The 15,293-nt window shown below is 42.0% G+C and overlaps 1 protein-coding gene across 4 annotated transcripts in view; it reads right to left on the bottom strand.

Annotated features, from left to right (window-relative positions):
* The window catches only part of myo15b (myosin XVB), a 160,675-nt gene extending 151,594 nt beyond the window's left edge, over nucleotides 1-9,081 (bottom strand). For all 4 annotated transcript variants that reach the window (XM_061809561.1, XM_061809562.1, XM_061809563.1 and 1 more), the window contains exons 1-4: nucleotides 9,015-9,081; nucleotides 6,661-6,713; nucleotides 6,513-6,570; nucleotides 6,315-6,439 (exon numbers count right to left, since the gene is read on the bottom strand). In XM_061809561.1, coding sequence (XP_061665545.1) covers nucleotides 6,315-6,439; nucleotides 6,513-6,570; nucleotides 6,661-6,663 — 186 coding nt within the window. In that variant the 5' untranslated portion in view covers nucleotides 6,664-6,713; nucleotides 9,015-9,081. The remainder of the gene's footprint in view (nucleotides 1-6,314; nucleotides 6,440-6,512; nucleotides 6,571-6,660; nucleotides 6,714-9,014) is intronic.
* Nucleotides 9,082-15,293: the final 6,212 nt, after the last annotated feature.

Below are 15,293 nucleotides of genomic sequence, written 5' to 3'. Positions count from 1 at the left end.
AGTTACCATCCCGGCCCAGGACCAGACTGCGGGGGCAGCCACTTTTACCATGGACCCATACATATAAAAACCTTGGGCAGCTTTTGTCTTCTTTTTTGGCTATCCTTCCAGAAGACACACGTCTCATGTGCGGCAGATACCTAGATAAGACCCCGACGTCTGTACTGCATTCCTTTGTAATAAATCTATTTGCTGTTAACTTTTTCTAATCATTGGTCATATCTTTCTCGACGCGTGGACACGCGTAGGGTCCAAACTCGCAAATCCCTACAATTTGCTGACCCCGACCGTAAGTCGAGGGATGTAGACGAGTGTTGGCTGTTGACAGATGAGATAAAGAGAGACATATGAGAAACACAGGAGTGTTATACGGACAAGTTGAGGGTGGTCATCTGTACTTCTGACTTCTCCAGGTCGCGGCCAACGTACGGTTTCCCTGCTCTCATCCGCTTGGACAACGGTGCACATTTCACATCCACACACCTCGCTACTGTAGAGAAGTGGTTAGGGTTAACTTACAAATCTGGTTGTGTTTATCACCCGGGCAGTCAAGGTTCAGTTGAACGTATGAATCGCACATTGAAGGAAAAACTGGCTAAAATATGTACCTCTTCCAGCATGAATTGGGTTCAGGCTCTCCCCGTTGCTCTAATGTCTGTGAGACAAACTGTGTCTCGCTCTACTTGTTTCTTTCCTTACGAACTTCTTACAGGTCATCTGATGCCTGGCCCTTCCTCCTCATTGCTGGAGGATGGCGTTGTGTCTCCCAAGTTTTCTCATAAACTGTTTTGGACACAACTTCTTTCTTTTGCTTCTAATTTCTCCTTACAGAACCAGGACTCTCTTCCATCACCACCTCCTACACTTGATCTTCCTAAATGGTCATCTGTGTACCTTAAACTACTCTCTCGTAAGTTGTCAGAACCTGTTGGTCTGGCCCCCACAAGGTGACTGCTCGTACCTCCAAAGCAGTCCGCTTGGAGGGAAAAGGAACTAAGTGGTTTCATTATTCCATGCTTTGCCCTGCTATGGACTCTTAATTGCACTATTATTTTATTGTTTTTTTTTTTTTTTTATTGCAAACCATGATTCCTAGAGGTGGTCCAATTGCTTTTTGGATCGAGAGAGGGAGAGCAGGAATCTATGGCATTCTTATTATTGGTGTTATTGTTGTTCTTGGTATTTTGATCTGGGAAATAGTTCAAAAATACCCCATACCTGCACCCACATCTGTGCCAGCTGTTAGCACAACCCACCCGGAAATTATTTACCACAGAGAAGAGTTGTATTATAAATAAAGCCCTATCTGTTGATGAGTGGTTTAGGGTTTTGACAGGCATTAGCGCAGTAAAGAATAATAGGTTACTAATGGCAGAACAAGCGGCGAATAAGACCCTGAGTGACTGTGTTGTATGTACGGGACCTCGACCTTTGTTCCATCTTGTTTCCTCTTCTGTCATCTACACCTGTGTTCCAGATCTTATGAAAAATTATGTGCCAACTAAAAATGAATGCAAAATTTGGGATACTGCTCACCCGGTAACACCACCCCAAAAGAACAAACCTGTGATTAATCGTGCTGTGGCACACCAAAACTTAACCTGTATTTTTCTTATAATAATAATATAATAATGGCGCTCCAATTGACAATATCTCTGATGATCAGTGTGCAGAGACCCAGGAAAGACCTTTCTTCCAACTTGTCAGCCGTACTGATGTGTGGTGGTGGTGCGGAGGGGACCGTATCTTCGACCACCTCCCGCGCAACAGTACGGGCAGATGTGCACGAGTAACTTTACTTTTGCCTATTTTCGTTGTTCCTCTCACCCTAGATTTGTTCCTCTCACCCTAGATTATCTGGCGGTTGCTGCTGAACACGTCAAGGAATCTCTTGGCCTATTACACCACTCACGTAGGTCCAAACCTACCTGGCTCGGTGCTCACGACCCCACCTAAATTGACGCTATTGGCGTCCCCCGTGGTGTCCCAGAACTGGCTGATCAGGTAGTTGCCGGTTTTGAAAATACACCTGTAATTTCCGCTCTTTTCCCCGTTGTTCCTAATGAAAATGTCGACCGTACCAATTACATACATTATAATGTGCAACGTTTAGGCAATTTCACCCTTGAAGGACTTGGAGCTGTACATGAGCAACTTAAGGCTACATATATTCTGACTTTCCAAAATAGAATCACATTAGATGCACTGTTGGCCGAGAAAGGAGGGGTTTGCCGAATAACACCTAACCGGTGGACCCCTCACTAAGGCCGTAGATAGACTTAGAACCCTGACTAAGAAAATGAAGGAACACTCTGGTGTTGACACATCTATGTGGGATAACTGGATGAATGTGTTTGGTAAATGGAAGGGTGTCATTTCATCTCTCCGGTTGTCTTCACCTCTATTCTCACCCTCTGTGGATGCTGTTGCATTCCTTGTATTCGTTCTCTTTTAACCCATCTGATTGAGAAGGCAACTGGTGACCCAGTTGATGGCCGCGGTAATTATGTCCTCATTAGACCCCCGCCCCGACACACTCCTCAAGATGATTTTATTGTTGCTATCGCTCCCCCTGAAAATGATACTAAACTTCCACCGATTCCTGATTGTCATGACTTTGACATACCTTGTGTTTGCATTGCCCTTCTGTTCTACTGATACTTTTTGCGTGATATTACTTTTTTAGAAATGTTTTGCTGTTTCTGAGTTGTCTAGTACTGTCCTGCAGGTTTAAACCTTATGGGTGTTCTGAATCATGAGGCTATGCACTTGGTTAGGGTTAGGGTGAGGGTATGCTTGGACGATTCGAGAGGGTTTTATGCTTTCCATATTTCTTGAAGGGTTACTTTTGGAATTTTCATGATTGTTTTTGTGATCTATTCTATAGATCAAGAGAGGGAATGAAGAATATTTTACTTTTATTGCACTTTCATTATTTGCTTAAATATGACCTTATACATTTAATCAACGGATAAAGTGTTGCCCATTTGCTAATCAGACAAGGATGTGTGGTGGAGCCTAAGCTAGACGTTTAGGAGCAGGGTTTACATTATTTTACCATAGCATAGATAGGAAGACAAATGAAATAGGGGTTATTTTAAAGGGAAATTCCAGTGGTTTGGATTAACAATGTATCCAATAGGTCATGTCATATGACCTTGACAATGTGATGTTAATCCTCTCTTATTTAATGTTTTTTAGAAGATTTTTATCAGCAATTACGACATTTTGGCAGGTCACATGACCTATGTGTGCAGATGTAACGTAATAGGCCCGACAACAAAGGGTCGCTTACGTTGGGAAACAATGGCCAGTGCTGATTTCTCAGATTTATCCTCAACTGATGAAGAAATAGCAGTATCGGTTGATCAGGAAGACGGAGGTATACTTCCATACAGATTTGAACCTGTGGCTGTAAATAATATAGAATTTTCGGATGGTTCTTTGGGCTGGAATGATGAACATTTTGACTACTTGGCCAATGCACGGGACATTAAGTGTGTAAACAAAAAGCTTGGTTACATTCCTACACAATCACGGACAGCGCTGATTGCTCAGATTTATACCGATCTGATGAAGAATGCGAGTCGGCTGATGCATGGGACACACCATTCATCCATCCTATCGATTTTGGAGTGAGTTTAGGCAAGCCAGCGGAGGACTGCAGTGAGGACAGCACTCGTGGCCATGAAGGATGGTAGAACCATCAGTGAAAGGTAGGCCTTATATTGTGGGAGAGGTTGTTTTACCCAACAGGGCGGCTGGGATCCGTGATAATAAAATGATCTTTGGGTTGGTAGAAGTTAATACAGCCTCCACAACAGCGGCATGCTAGCTCAGCTGGTAAAGCGTTGGCCTTACAGTTCTGAGTACCTGGGTTTTATTTTTGTGGAGTTTCTTTCTGTTGAGTTTGTGTGAGTGTGTGTGTGTGTGGAGAATTGTGGCATTTGCGTGTTCTCCACATGCCTGCGTAGGTTTTTTCTGGGCACTGCGGTTTCCGGTCCTTAAATGAATATCTTTCTTATTGGGCAGAACATGCCATCAAACATTTTGCAGATTATTTCTATCCGAATTATGGCAAAATTTAGCAAAACAATGAGGCCTTGTACCGTGTCCGATTGTGGTGGTAACACAGGTGAAGATACTACAAACCGGCGAGAATTTCTTTGTTTGCATGTCTATTAGGTCACATCCGAGCATGCAGGTTATGTAACTTGCCAAAATGGCGGCCCCCATGAAAATTTGTAGTTACCGATAAAAATCTTCTCAAAGCGCCATTAAATGGGAAAGGATTCACATCACATTGTTAAGGTACAGTACGTATGACATGACCTATTGGATACATTGTTAATCCAAACCACCGGAATTTCCCTTTAAAGGAAGCGCTGGCTAAGAATGTTTTGGAGCTGAAAAGAGTACCAGATCGAGTGATGAGGCTGAAATTTGACAAGCCGAAAGAAACTTACTTACTTACTTACTATGTATAATGTGGTTAGCGCCTATGCCCCACGAGTAGGATGTGACATAGAGATGAAATACAAATTCTGGACGGAACTAGATGAAGTAGTTCTGAGCATCCCAGGCACAGAGAGAGAGCTATGATTGGTGTAAATTGTAATGGACATGTTGGTGAAAGAAACAGGGGCAAGGAAGAAGTTATACGGCATCCAGGAATGGAATTTTGAGGGACAGATGGCCAAATGGCCCTGGTGAACACTTATTTCCAGAAGAGGCAGGAACATAGGATGACCTACAAGAGCAAAGGTACAACCATGCAGGTGGATTACATTTTGTTCAGTCAATATAATCTGAAGGAGGTTACTGAGTGTAGTGGTAGGTGAGAGTGTATCTTGAAAGCAGAGGATGGTGGTGTGTAGGCAGAGGAGGAAGATTAATAAGACAAAGGTAGAGCAGAGAACCATGTGGTGGAAGCTGAGAAAGGAAGAATGTTGTGCCACCTTTCGGAAAGAGGTGAGGCAGGCTCTCGATGGACAGGAGGCGCTTCTTGAAGACTGGACTACTATAACCAAGCTGATCAGAGAGATTGGTAGGAGAGCACTAAGTGTGTCTTCTGGTAGGAAAGGGGAGAAGAAGACTTGAGGGTGGAACCCCAAAATACAGAAAGTCATATAAGGAAAGAAATGAGTGAAGAAGTAGGACACTGAGAGGACTGAGGAGAGGGGAAAGGAATACATTGAGATGCAACGGAGAGGTGGCAAATTCGAAACAAGAGGCATATGACAACATATACACAAGGTTGGCCAGACAGGGGGATAGACATGGGACGAATGTGCATCAGGTAAGGGTGATTAAGGATAGGGATGGAAATGTGTTGACTGGTTCCAGTATTGTGTTAAATAGTTGGAAACAATTATTGTAGAAATAGAGAGATTTCAATTTTTCCAGTTCAAGTCCAAGTTAGTTTTTGTCACATCCCCACTTCTCCACATCCTGCGAATCCAAGTCCAAGACCTTTTCTTGGGCACTCCTTTTGGTGATCTATTTTGGACCTCTGCATGGTGGCCCGCAGAGACACCCAAGTAAAGATCAAACTTTGTCCTCCAGTTTCATTTCCCTGTTCTTAAGTCGCTTTATTCTTCTTTCGATGCCTTAGTCATATCCATCCAAACCAGAACCTGAGTCACATCATGCCGTACACTTTTCATCACCTTGTTCCCCCTGTCTCATACCACGTTTTTTTTTTTTCAAGTTCACCTTCCTGATTCCCTGTGCACTCTGTCCCTCTCGTCTCCACTACTCCCAAACCTCTTCAAAAGTCTGAATAATTCTGTGCCATCATTGTTTCCTGCTCTGTTCACTTGATGTAAACATTCTAACAAACTGCATACTCGAGGCTCTGTCAAGGAGGACAATATCCTTCAAACAAACGAAGAACCAAACTAAAAAAAAAAGCAGCAACAATTGTAATGTGATACTTTGGGGAAGGCCGAGTTTCATTCCAGAGTGGGCAGGGCCAACCCTCGCCACTCCCTTGATCCGCCCTTTGCAATTAACTCAAGTAATAAGGGCCAAACCATGAACAAAGCAAGAACAAATCAAGTGCCAGAGCAAGTAAATGATTAATTCACAGAGGAAGAATAATTAATTCACAAAGAGAAAGAATAGTTATTTCACAAAGAGGAACATGTGATTATGAAACTTTTTTCAAACAAAAATGAAAGCAAGGCCAAAAAGAATGAAAGATGTCTGATATTAAAAAGTATATAGTGTGCGTGTGTCTATGTATAGGCAAGTGTGTGTGTGTGTGTGTGTGTGAGAGAGAGAGAGAGAGAGAGAGATACCTTTTTACTGACCTTCAGTATGGACTTGACATAGTGAGAAAATGGGTATCTGTCTAAATCTTGAGGCAGAGTAACACTGTGTGGTGCCTTTACTTGGGGAGGTGCAACCTCTGTCACTATTGCTGGATGTCGATGCCCTGTTTGAATGAAGCAAAACTGTAAATACAATCAGTCAAAACATTTGTTTTAATTGTCTGTCTTTTAGATTACCTGCTGTTCTGTGAAACCTTTCTGACAGCTCCTCAGGAATTTCCAACATCCCTACATCCTACCAGGAAATAACCAGTGAGAATATGGGAGATACCAAAGAATTGTATTTTAGAGCATCAAATGTGTTTTTTTTTTTTTTTTGCCTTACCATTGTTAAGAAGATTGAAGTCTATTGCACCGTCTTTTGTCTTTCTTTCAGTCCTGAATTACAGTAATACGAATACAACAAACACGCACACTATTAGTAATCAATTTTAGTCCATTCTGATGGCTCCTATATAACCACGCATGCCAGTTCATCAGATAATACAGTATACCAGTTGTTATGATCACGTATTCTGCACACCTGTATTCAGTCAGATCCCCTCTGAGAGCTTGTTTTACTCCTGACACACCCACATATGTGGCTAGCCATTGGACTATAAGATATGTGAGTCCAAAGGTCCAAATAGTCAGGGAGTTTTCATTTCTGGAGCCACATAAGGTTTATTTGTTTGTGATATGGTTAAGAATTAGTCATCTGAAAGCAGCAGCTGTGTCTGATGAGAGGCGACAAGCAGGTGAATGTATGTTGGGGTTCATTCCAGTGAATGACAGGGTAGAATACCAACACCATCGAATGGTGATATTGTTCATGATTTTGCACCCAACTTGCTCAGAGAACCCACTTAATAGTTACTCAGATGACAATAAAACTGTATTATAATTCCAAAATAGTCCATGCATTTTATTATTGTACCACCTTGTTATGTTTGTTTCTTGTTTACACGCAATATTTTGGGATCCTTGTGTTACAGTCAGGGCTGTAAGACTTTATATACACTGTTAATTAAAAAAAATATATAAAATAATGTTTGAAAATAAGTTTCATATATGTTTTAAACATACATCTCTCTCTTATCCTTATCCTCACATGGGTTGTGGGAGTGCTGGAGCTTATCCTGAACTGGTTGCCAGCCGATCGCAGAACACATAGAAACAAACAACCGTGTTCACATTCATAATCAAATTTGAGGGCAATTTAGTCTCCAATTAATGCATGTCTGGGATTTCAGAGAAAACCAGAGTGCCCGGAGAAAACCCACTTAGGCAAAAGCATGCAAACTCCACACAGGCGTGGCCGAGATTTGTACCCTGGACCTCAGAACTGTGAGGCTAATGCTCTAACCACTGATCTAAAAAAAAGACTGGATGGCGCAATGGCCACCGAAAAGTCGCTGTCCGCCATCTTGATACAAGTTTAAATTTCTGTCTGAAATAGGACGTCTTAGAGACAATAATTGAACAATGCGTTTAGCATGTTTTGTCCCATTGCGAGTCCTTATTTCCAAAAATATATCTAACTGATTGACTTGAAATTTTATGTTTTTATGACAAAAAAATGCTTAGTTTTTTGCTATGTTATGATGATAGTGCTTCACAGCGTATTTTTGGAAAAGTTAACGTCACTGAAATCAGGCTCTCGGTAATAGGCAAGGTTTCTTGTTCGTCACGGTGTTATATTGTGTGAGTGTTGAACACAAAAGCAAACCTCATTTTATTGCAGACATCGACAGAGTGAACCCATTATGGCGGGAAACTCTCTAACACATTAACACCGGAAGTGTAACGAACAAGAACGTCCATGCGGAACGCGTAACCTAACTCGTGTTCCCGTGGGTGAATTATGAAGACCACCTCAATATGTCTTTGCTTTGCACTTAACCTTTTTTGGCTTACCTAGTCGAATTAAAAATCCTTCATGTTACCAGAACTGAAAAAATGTCAAGCTCACACGACCAGTTTTAATTCTACATGCCAAACTCTGAGAAAACCCCCACCATTATCCAACCCGTGAACCATGTCCTCAACACGTTTTGGGAGTACCAAGATGGCGGCCGGTGGCTTCAACCAATCGACATACCACTCGATGAATATGCGCTCGCCAGTCTTTTTTTTTTTTTTAACATCAGTGGCGCTAACATGTCGGACCACCGTTCTACCGTTTTAAATGTAATTACCAACCAAATACAACATAAGAGGAAAACAAAATACTTTTTCGTGTTTGTGTGATGTATGTCATTCTGACTAAAATCATGTCAGTCGGGCTCTTTTTCCCTACCAATTTATTTCTTTATTTGTTTTATCATATCTAATTCAAATATTGGGTGTCTACAAAGACACATGAAATCTCAATTCAGGTTTCTTTTTTCTGCTGTGTCTTTGAGTAGTTTATATTGTATTCCGTATCATGCACACAACACAAATACAGTAGTATAAAAGGAACTATTTTGAAATAACTAATCTATCCAACATAAATCCAGTAAATTCCATTTCATAAGATTTCATTTACAGACTTACAAGTAAAATGTAGACTGTTAAAGGAAATTACAGTATTGTAATTTTAAGCAGCCTCAAAGGCTTGTGAACAAGCCTTCATAATAATGTATTTGTTTATAACAACTTCCCACCTAGAAAACAGAATCAGGGAAAAACAACTAACAAACAAAGACATTTACGAACCTGTTTAAGCCGTGGAGCTACAAGTCTATGAAGAGGTTGCTTCAAATTTCACACCATTAAAGGTTGAAGTCCAAAAGTGTAGTATGGGTAAAGGAGAGGTAGGGTGTGTGTATACTTAAGTGTGTATCTTGATAAGGTAGTTAAAGAAAGATATGGTTTTACAATAGATTGTCAAGACAGTTGTCTAGGTTACATTGTAAATATAATGTACTGTACTGTATGATAGCATTCATGCTATTTTATGTGGTTCTCGAGAGAATGACACAGGAAAGATATTACTGTTGCTGACACACAAATGTCCCTTGTTTTAAGAGATTCTCAGGCTACTTGTATTTGTGTGATTAATTGTTTTTTGAGCCATGTTTGTTGTTTCATGAATATGGATGTTGCCTTTGTTAAAATGTATTCACAACAAAAATGCCGTACATCAAACACTAGTGGAATCAGAATCAGATTCATCTTTATTCGCCAACTATGTCAGAAACATACAAGGAATTCGTCTCCACCAGTTGGAGACACTCTAGTAATGGACAGAGAGTAAATCGAGACATAAAGACATTGCAGTAACAGTCACAGAGCAATAAAGGCTGCTAGTAATCTGGCAATTGTTATTTTTTTTAACAATTGTGGAAAAGATGCAGAGAATGCAGAGTTCTTAATCATTTATAACAGTTAATAGAGCAATGGTAGAGTGTAATGACCATTGTGCCAAGGGTGTCAAGACTTCAAGGAATGTATGCAGTTTCAAGTGAGTCGTCCTGCAGTAATCTGGAAGAATGTCGATTGTGCCAGTGTTGCAAATATTCCTGAATTGATTGTTCAAGTGAACCAGATGCTACTGAGGTGTGAGAGGCCTGTTGTTGGTTAACAACAAATCTGCAGATGGTGTAGTGTAGTGAGATTACTACAGTGAGTGGACGAGAATAATAATAATAATTAGCCCGGCAGACTGTGACAACAAATTCAAGACAAAAAATTGCTAGCATGTTGCAGTTGTATTGTAAGTTTGTTGTTTAAGAAGTTAATTGTGAGGGGGAAGAAGCTGTTGCAATGCCTGCTGGTTTCGGTTTGTGCTGCTCGGTAGTGGCTACCCGAGGGAAGAAGTTGAAAAAGTTGGTTAGTTACTGTGATGGAGGTACACAGTACTGATTTGATTCCCGTGTAGAGAACTGTCTGTCTCAGCAGCTCTCGTGGCAGGCCATGCTTCCTTCAGAGCCGCAGGGAGTAGATCATCTGCTGGGCCTTTTTGAGAATAGAGTTGATGTTGATCTCCCACTTCAGGTCTTGTGAGACTAATTTCGAGGAACTTTAAGGTCTCGAAAGTTGACACAGTACATTTGCACAGCGTGGTGAAGGTTGCCTTCTGAAGTTCACAATCATTTCAACATTTCAACAGTCTTTAGGCTGTGTCTACAGCAAGGTTGGCATACCTCTCACCAGTCTCACCTCCATCAGCTCACGTTTCCTTTGAAGCTCTACTGCATAGAGTGCAATCAAACACCTCAAAGAACAGTCACCAGTGCTCCCATCCTCTGACACCCTGACCCATCCCTCCAATTCGGGGTGCAGTTTGACGCCTCTGACACTGGGGAAGCAGCTGTCCTCTCCCAGCGGGACCAAAAACTTAATCGCTTTGCCTTTTCCTCCTGTAGCCTCTCTACATCCAAGCGGAACTATGACGTCGGGAACCATGAGCTGCTAGCCATCGTTTGGGCACTGGAGGAGTGGAGGCACTGGTTGGAGGGAACCGTTACACTCTTTATTATTTGGACTGAACGCAAAAATCTCACCTAACTCTATTCTGCCAAGCAGTTTAATCTCAGGCTAGCTTCCTGGGCTATATTTCTCAAATGGTTCAATTTTGGCTTCTCTTTCCACCCTGGTTTGCTCAATTGCAACCTTAATGCCTTCTCCTGTATGTTTGCACCTGCTTCCAGTCCAATTGAACCAGAACCCATCCTCTCTTCCTCGTGCATTGCGGGAGAAGCCATGCAAAAAATCGAAGAGGTGGTTAAAGATGCTCAGAAGACACACCTAGATTCAAAGACCGGACCTCCTCACCAAATGTTTACGTCCGATATCGCGTGCTGTGACGTCCTTCAGTGGGCACAAAACTCCAACCGCATCTGTCATCCTGGCATCACCAGCACCATCCATTTCATCCAGAAACACTTCTGATGAAGCAGTCTAGCCAAGAAAACATTGTCTGCCCCCGAGATAAGGCTTCACATCTACCTCCAACTGGTCTCCTGTGCCCCTTATCCATTCCAAGGAAGTCCATGGTACCACATCTCTCTGGACTTTGTCACCGGCCTACCTCTATTTGAAGGTAACAATGTCCATCCATCCATTAACTGAGCCGATTATCATCATGAAGGTTGTGGGAGTACTGGTGCCTAACGCAGCATTCTTCAGGTGAGAGGCGGTGTACACTCTGAACTGGTCGCCAGCCAATCACAAGGTAAAAATGTCATTCTCACCGTTATTGACCTGTTCTTCAAGTGTATTCAGTATATACCTCTTCCTAAATTGCCCTTTGCTAACCTTCTTGTCCTTAACGTGTTCAGACGTCATTGTATCCCTGTGGACATTTTAATGAACTGGGGTCCCCAGTTCTCATTCCATTTATAGAAAGAGTTCTCTGAGGTGGTGGGCACAGCAACAAGTTTGTCTTCTGGCTGCCACTCCCAAACCAAACCCCAGACAAAGCTGGCAACTAAAATCCTGGAATCTGTTTTTCCCTGTATCATACCATATTTCCTCCTGGATACTGCGCCTTCCAACGATAGATGGAAAATTGTCACTACTCCTCACCAGCTTTGTGACAGCTATGTAACCTGTAATAGCATGTTACGGTTTCCAACCTCCCTTGCCAGCCTCCCTTGTTTAAGGATGAGGTGCATATAGTGGTGCTGCGGAACCATCTCCATGCCTTCAGTCTGTGTGGAAGGGTGTCAGGGCTGCTTGAACTCAGTTGGCAGCGAAAAATAAGTGGCTGGTGGATCTCCATCCCTGTACTACTCCCTGTATTCAAATGGTGTGGCTCTCCTCCTGTGATCTCGCTCTCAATGTAAGCTCACACCATGCTTCTTTGGACCTTTCCCACTAACCAAAGCCATCAATCCCACCTCTGTACAGTTCAAGGTTCCTCAGTCTGTCAAGATCCATCAAATGTTTCACGTATTTCTGCTCCAGTGCTCTTAACACCAGTGTGGGTTTTGAAGACGAGGAAGGCAACGAGAAAAACGTGGAGGACCCATGTGCAGGGGACCAGGGAGGCAAGGCAGGAGTACAGGAGTCTCAAAATTATATTTAATTCACAAGAAAAGGCAACTAAACAAAGTGACAAAGAAACAAATAAAGCTACAAATGGAAACAAAACGTGACTTGGTGATATAACTGACCTGACATGGACATGCACAAACAATGGGCCGATAAGAACCAAAAGAAACCAGGGACTTAGATGCATAGAGTTTGACATGACAATGAGGAACACTTGGACAAGACACATGTGCCTGGAGGGAGCTGATTGATCAACACAAGGTAGAGGGTACTGACAGGTAGACAGAGTCTCTTTCATAACAGTGGTAATCAATTGATTGAGTCTGTACAACTTCCGCTTCCATATCAATTTTCCTTCAGCCTCTCAATTTATCAGTCAACCTATGTTCCTACCCTCACCTATGGTCATGACCGAAAGAACAAGATCCCGGATACAAGTGGCTGAAATGAGTTTCCTCTGCAATGTGTCCGGGCTCTCCGTTAGAGATGGGATGAGAAGCTCAGTTATCTAGGTGTATCTCAGAGTACAACTGCTGCTCCTCCACATTGAGAGGAACCACATATGGTGACTGGGGCAGTGTGAAGTGTTTACGTCCCACCAGGAGAAGACTCTTGCACGTCCCAGGACACACTTGGAGAAACTACATTTCTCGGGTTGGCGGAGGAATACCTCGGGATTTCTCTTAAACAGCTGGGTGGAGTGGGTGGGTAGAGGGAAGTCTGTGCATCCCTGCTGAAGCGACTACCTGATCTTGGATAAGTGGTTGAAAATGGATGGATTGATGGATGGATGCTTTGGCTATTTTCCTTCTTTTTATCATTATTAGTGTTATTTTATTTTTTATTTTGAGTGACCTCTTTGTGTGTTTCTCTTTTAGATCATTTGTAGCTGTCATTAAGTATTCTATAAAATTCCAGTGTGGGTTGTATTTTGTGTGGGTTCTGAATTTCAGTAAATCTCTATCATCGAGAACTCAAAATGAATGAATGTAGTGCAGTGACTACGAGACTGATAGGCGGCACACCACGGCTCTCCCGAATGCTTTGATCTCACTATGATTTGTCCTTGGCCAACGTGGAGGCTGTTCTAAATGAAAATTAACAGATCTCTTGGAATGCGAAATAGTCAAGAGGAAAAAAATTCATTCCTCTTAATACAGACGATAAAATGTGCTTTGCTACTGCAATCGCCTATTTAAAAGATAATTCGTTGACAACAACGAGCGTCATCGAAAGAGCACGTTATTACCAATGGTGTGCCGGGCTGAGTGAACAAACTGCGGTAGGATTTAATGACATACACAAATTTGAAATATATTTACAATGTAAAATTCTAGTTCTTTACAGACAGAGAGTAGACAATCATAGACATTTTGAGACTGACTTCCCAAAATCTCCAAACACTCTGGTGTTGCTTCTGTTAAAAAAAAAAATCACTACTATGGGATCATGTTGCCTAAGGGTTATTAATTCATTCCTCCTTTTGTTAGTATTGTTATAAAGGACACAATGATCCATATCATCATCGATGTTGATGACATTGTAATATCTGACAGAGCCAACATGTCGGGAACCAGAATTAAAACCCATCTTATGTAATGATTATAACACTTCCGCCAATGGCCCATATTATGTTAAACAAAGTACAGAGATAAATGAAGGGTTGGCAAATATGCGCTAGTCTGTGCAACTTAAAAAAAAAAGGAATCCATTGCGGGTTGACGTATTATGTCAGGGAGAAAAGTCAGCCTCAGAAACATGTCTGCCCCGTCATTAGATGACAGATATGCGGCCAGTCATTGGGTAATCCTAATATAACTACATCACAAATCACAAATACTTGGAACCCCAACCGATTACGGGATTGAAAGGATGTCATTGGGTGAACACGCAAAGTTCCTTAAATGATACAATGTAAACTCAAAATGACTTTCATTTTAAGAAGGAAGCATTGAAGTATTTCAAAAACGATGTTGACATTCTGGCTGTAGGATGTAAAAATTTCCGAGTGTTCCTCAGGGAGACTAATGTTGACCCTTTTGTGCATGCGGTCACCATAGCCAGTGCATACATGAACATTTTTTGCACCAAATTTTTACAACCGGACACACTGGCGATAACATCTCCTGACAATTACAGTCGTCAACATAAATCATATTCACACGCCTATATCCAGTTCCTGGAATGGGTGATGTTCAATTAAAACATATTCATCAGACATTCAATGAAGACGGGTGAAGAAAAGATTGGGCCGTACTATGTTGATGGATACGCTGAGATACGGGGCGTCAAATGTGTTTGGGAGTTCCAAGGCAGACTCGAACTCGGAAGACGCAAGGTAGGTGGGCCTTTCTCACCACTGCTGTGGTATTTTGTCTGTATGTGTACTCCCAGAAATCTGAAACACTGAACGCTAGCTACACACTCCCCAACAATGAAAAATGGGGGCATGTCCATGCTACTTTTTTAGAGCACTAGAATGATCTCCTTCATTTTTGTGGTGTTTGGTGTAAGTTTGTTTACCAAATACCACTTTGACAGCTCAGCAATCTTATCTCTGTAGGCAGACTAATCTCCTTCTGAGGTGACCCCGACCATGGTATTATCATCAGCAAACTTGATTACAGAGTTGCTGGGGTGAGTTGGGGTGCAGTCGTGTACAGAGAGTACAAGAAAGGACTCAGAACATATCCTTCAGGGGACCAAGTGCTGAGGGGGATGGAAGAGGAGAGGTATGAGTGCCTTGGAAAATGAATGAATGAATTTCGAGATCACAATTATACAATTTGCAACTATAATTGAGCAAACGAACAAACACAAATAAAATACTTTGTTCAGATTCTGTGCAGTTTTGGTGTCACTGGGGTTTCCGCGCTGTTCCAGCTATCAAATCTGCCTGTTGACAAGTCAAGTGCTGTTAAATGTCTGTGAGAAGGCGAATGCTGATCACCGAAATTGCACAAGGTTTGAATAAAGAAGTTAAAAACTTTGACTTAA

The sequence above is a fragment of the Syngnathoides biaculeatus genome, chromosome 22, assembly GCF_019802595.1.
Source record: "Syngnathoides biaculeatus isolate LvHL_M chromosome 22, ASM1980259v1, whole genome shotgun sequence".
NCBI classification, from domain to species: domain Eukaryota; kingdom Metazoa; phylum Chordata; class Actinopteri; order Syngnathiformes; family Syngnathidae; genus Syngnathoides; species Syngnathoides biaculeatus.
Note: the sequence above shows the minus strand (reverse complement) of the source record. Positions and strands in the feature narration are given on the sequence as shown.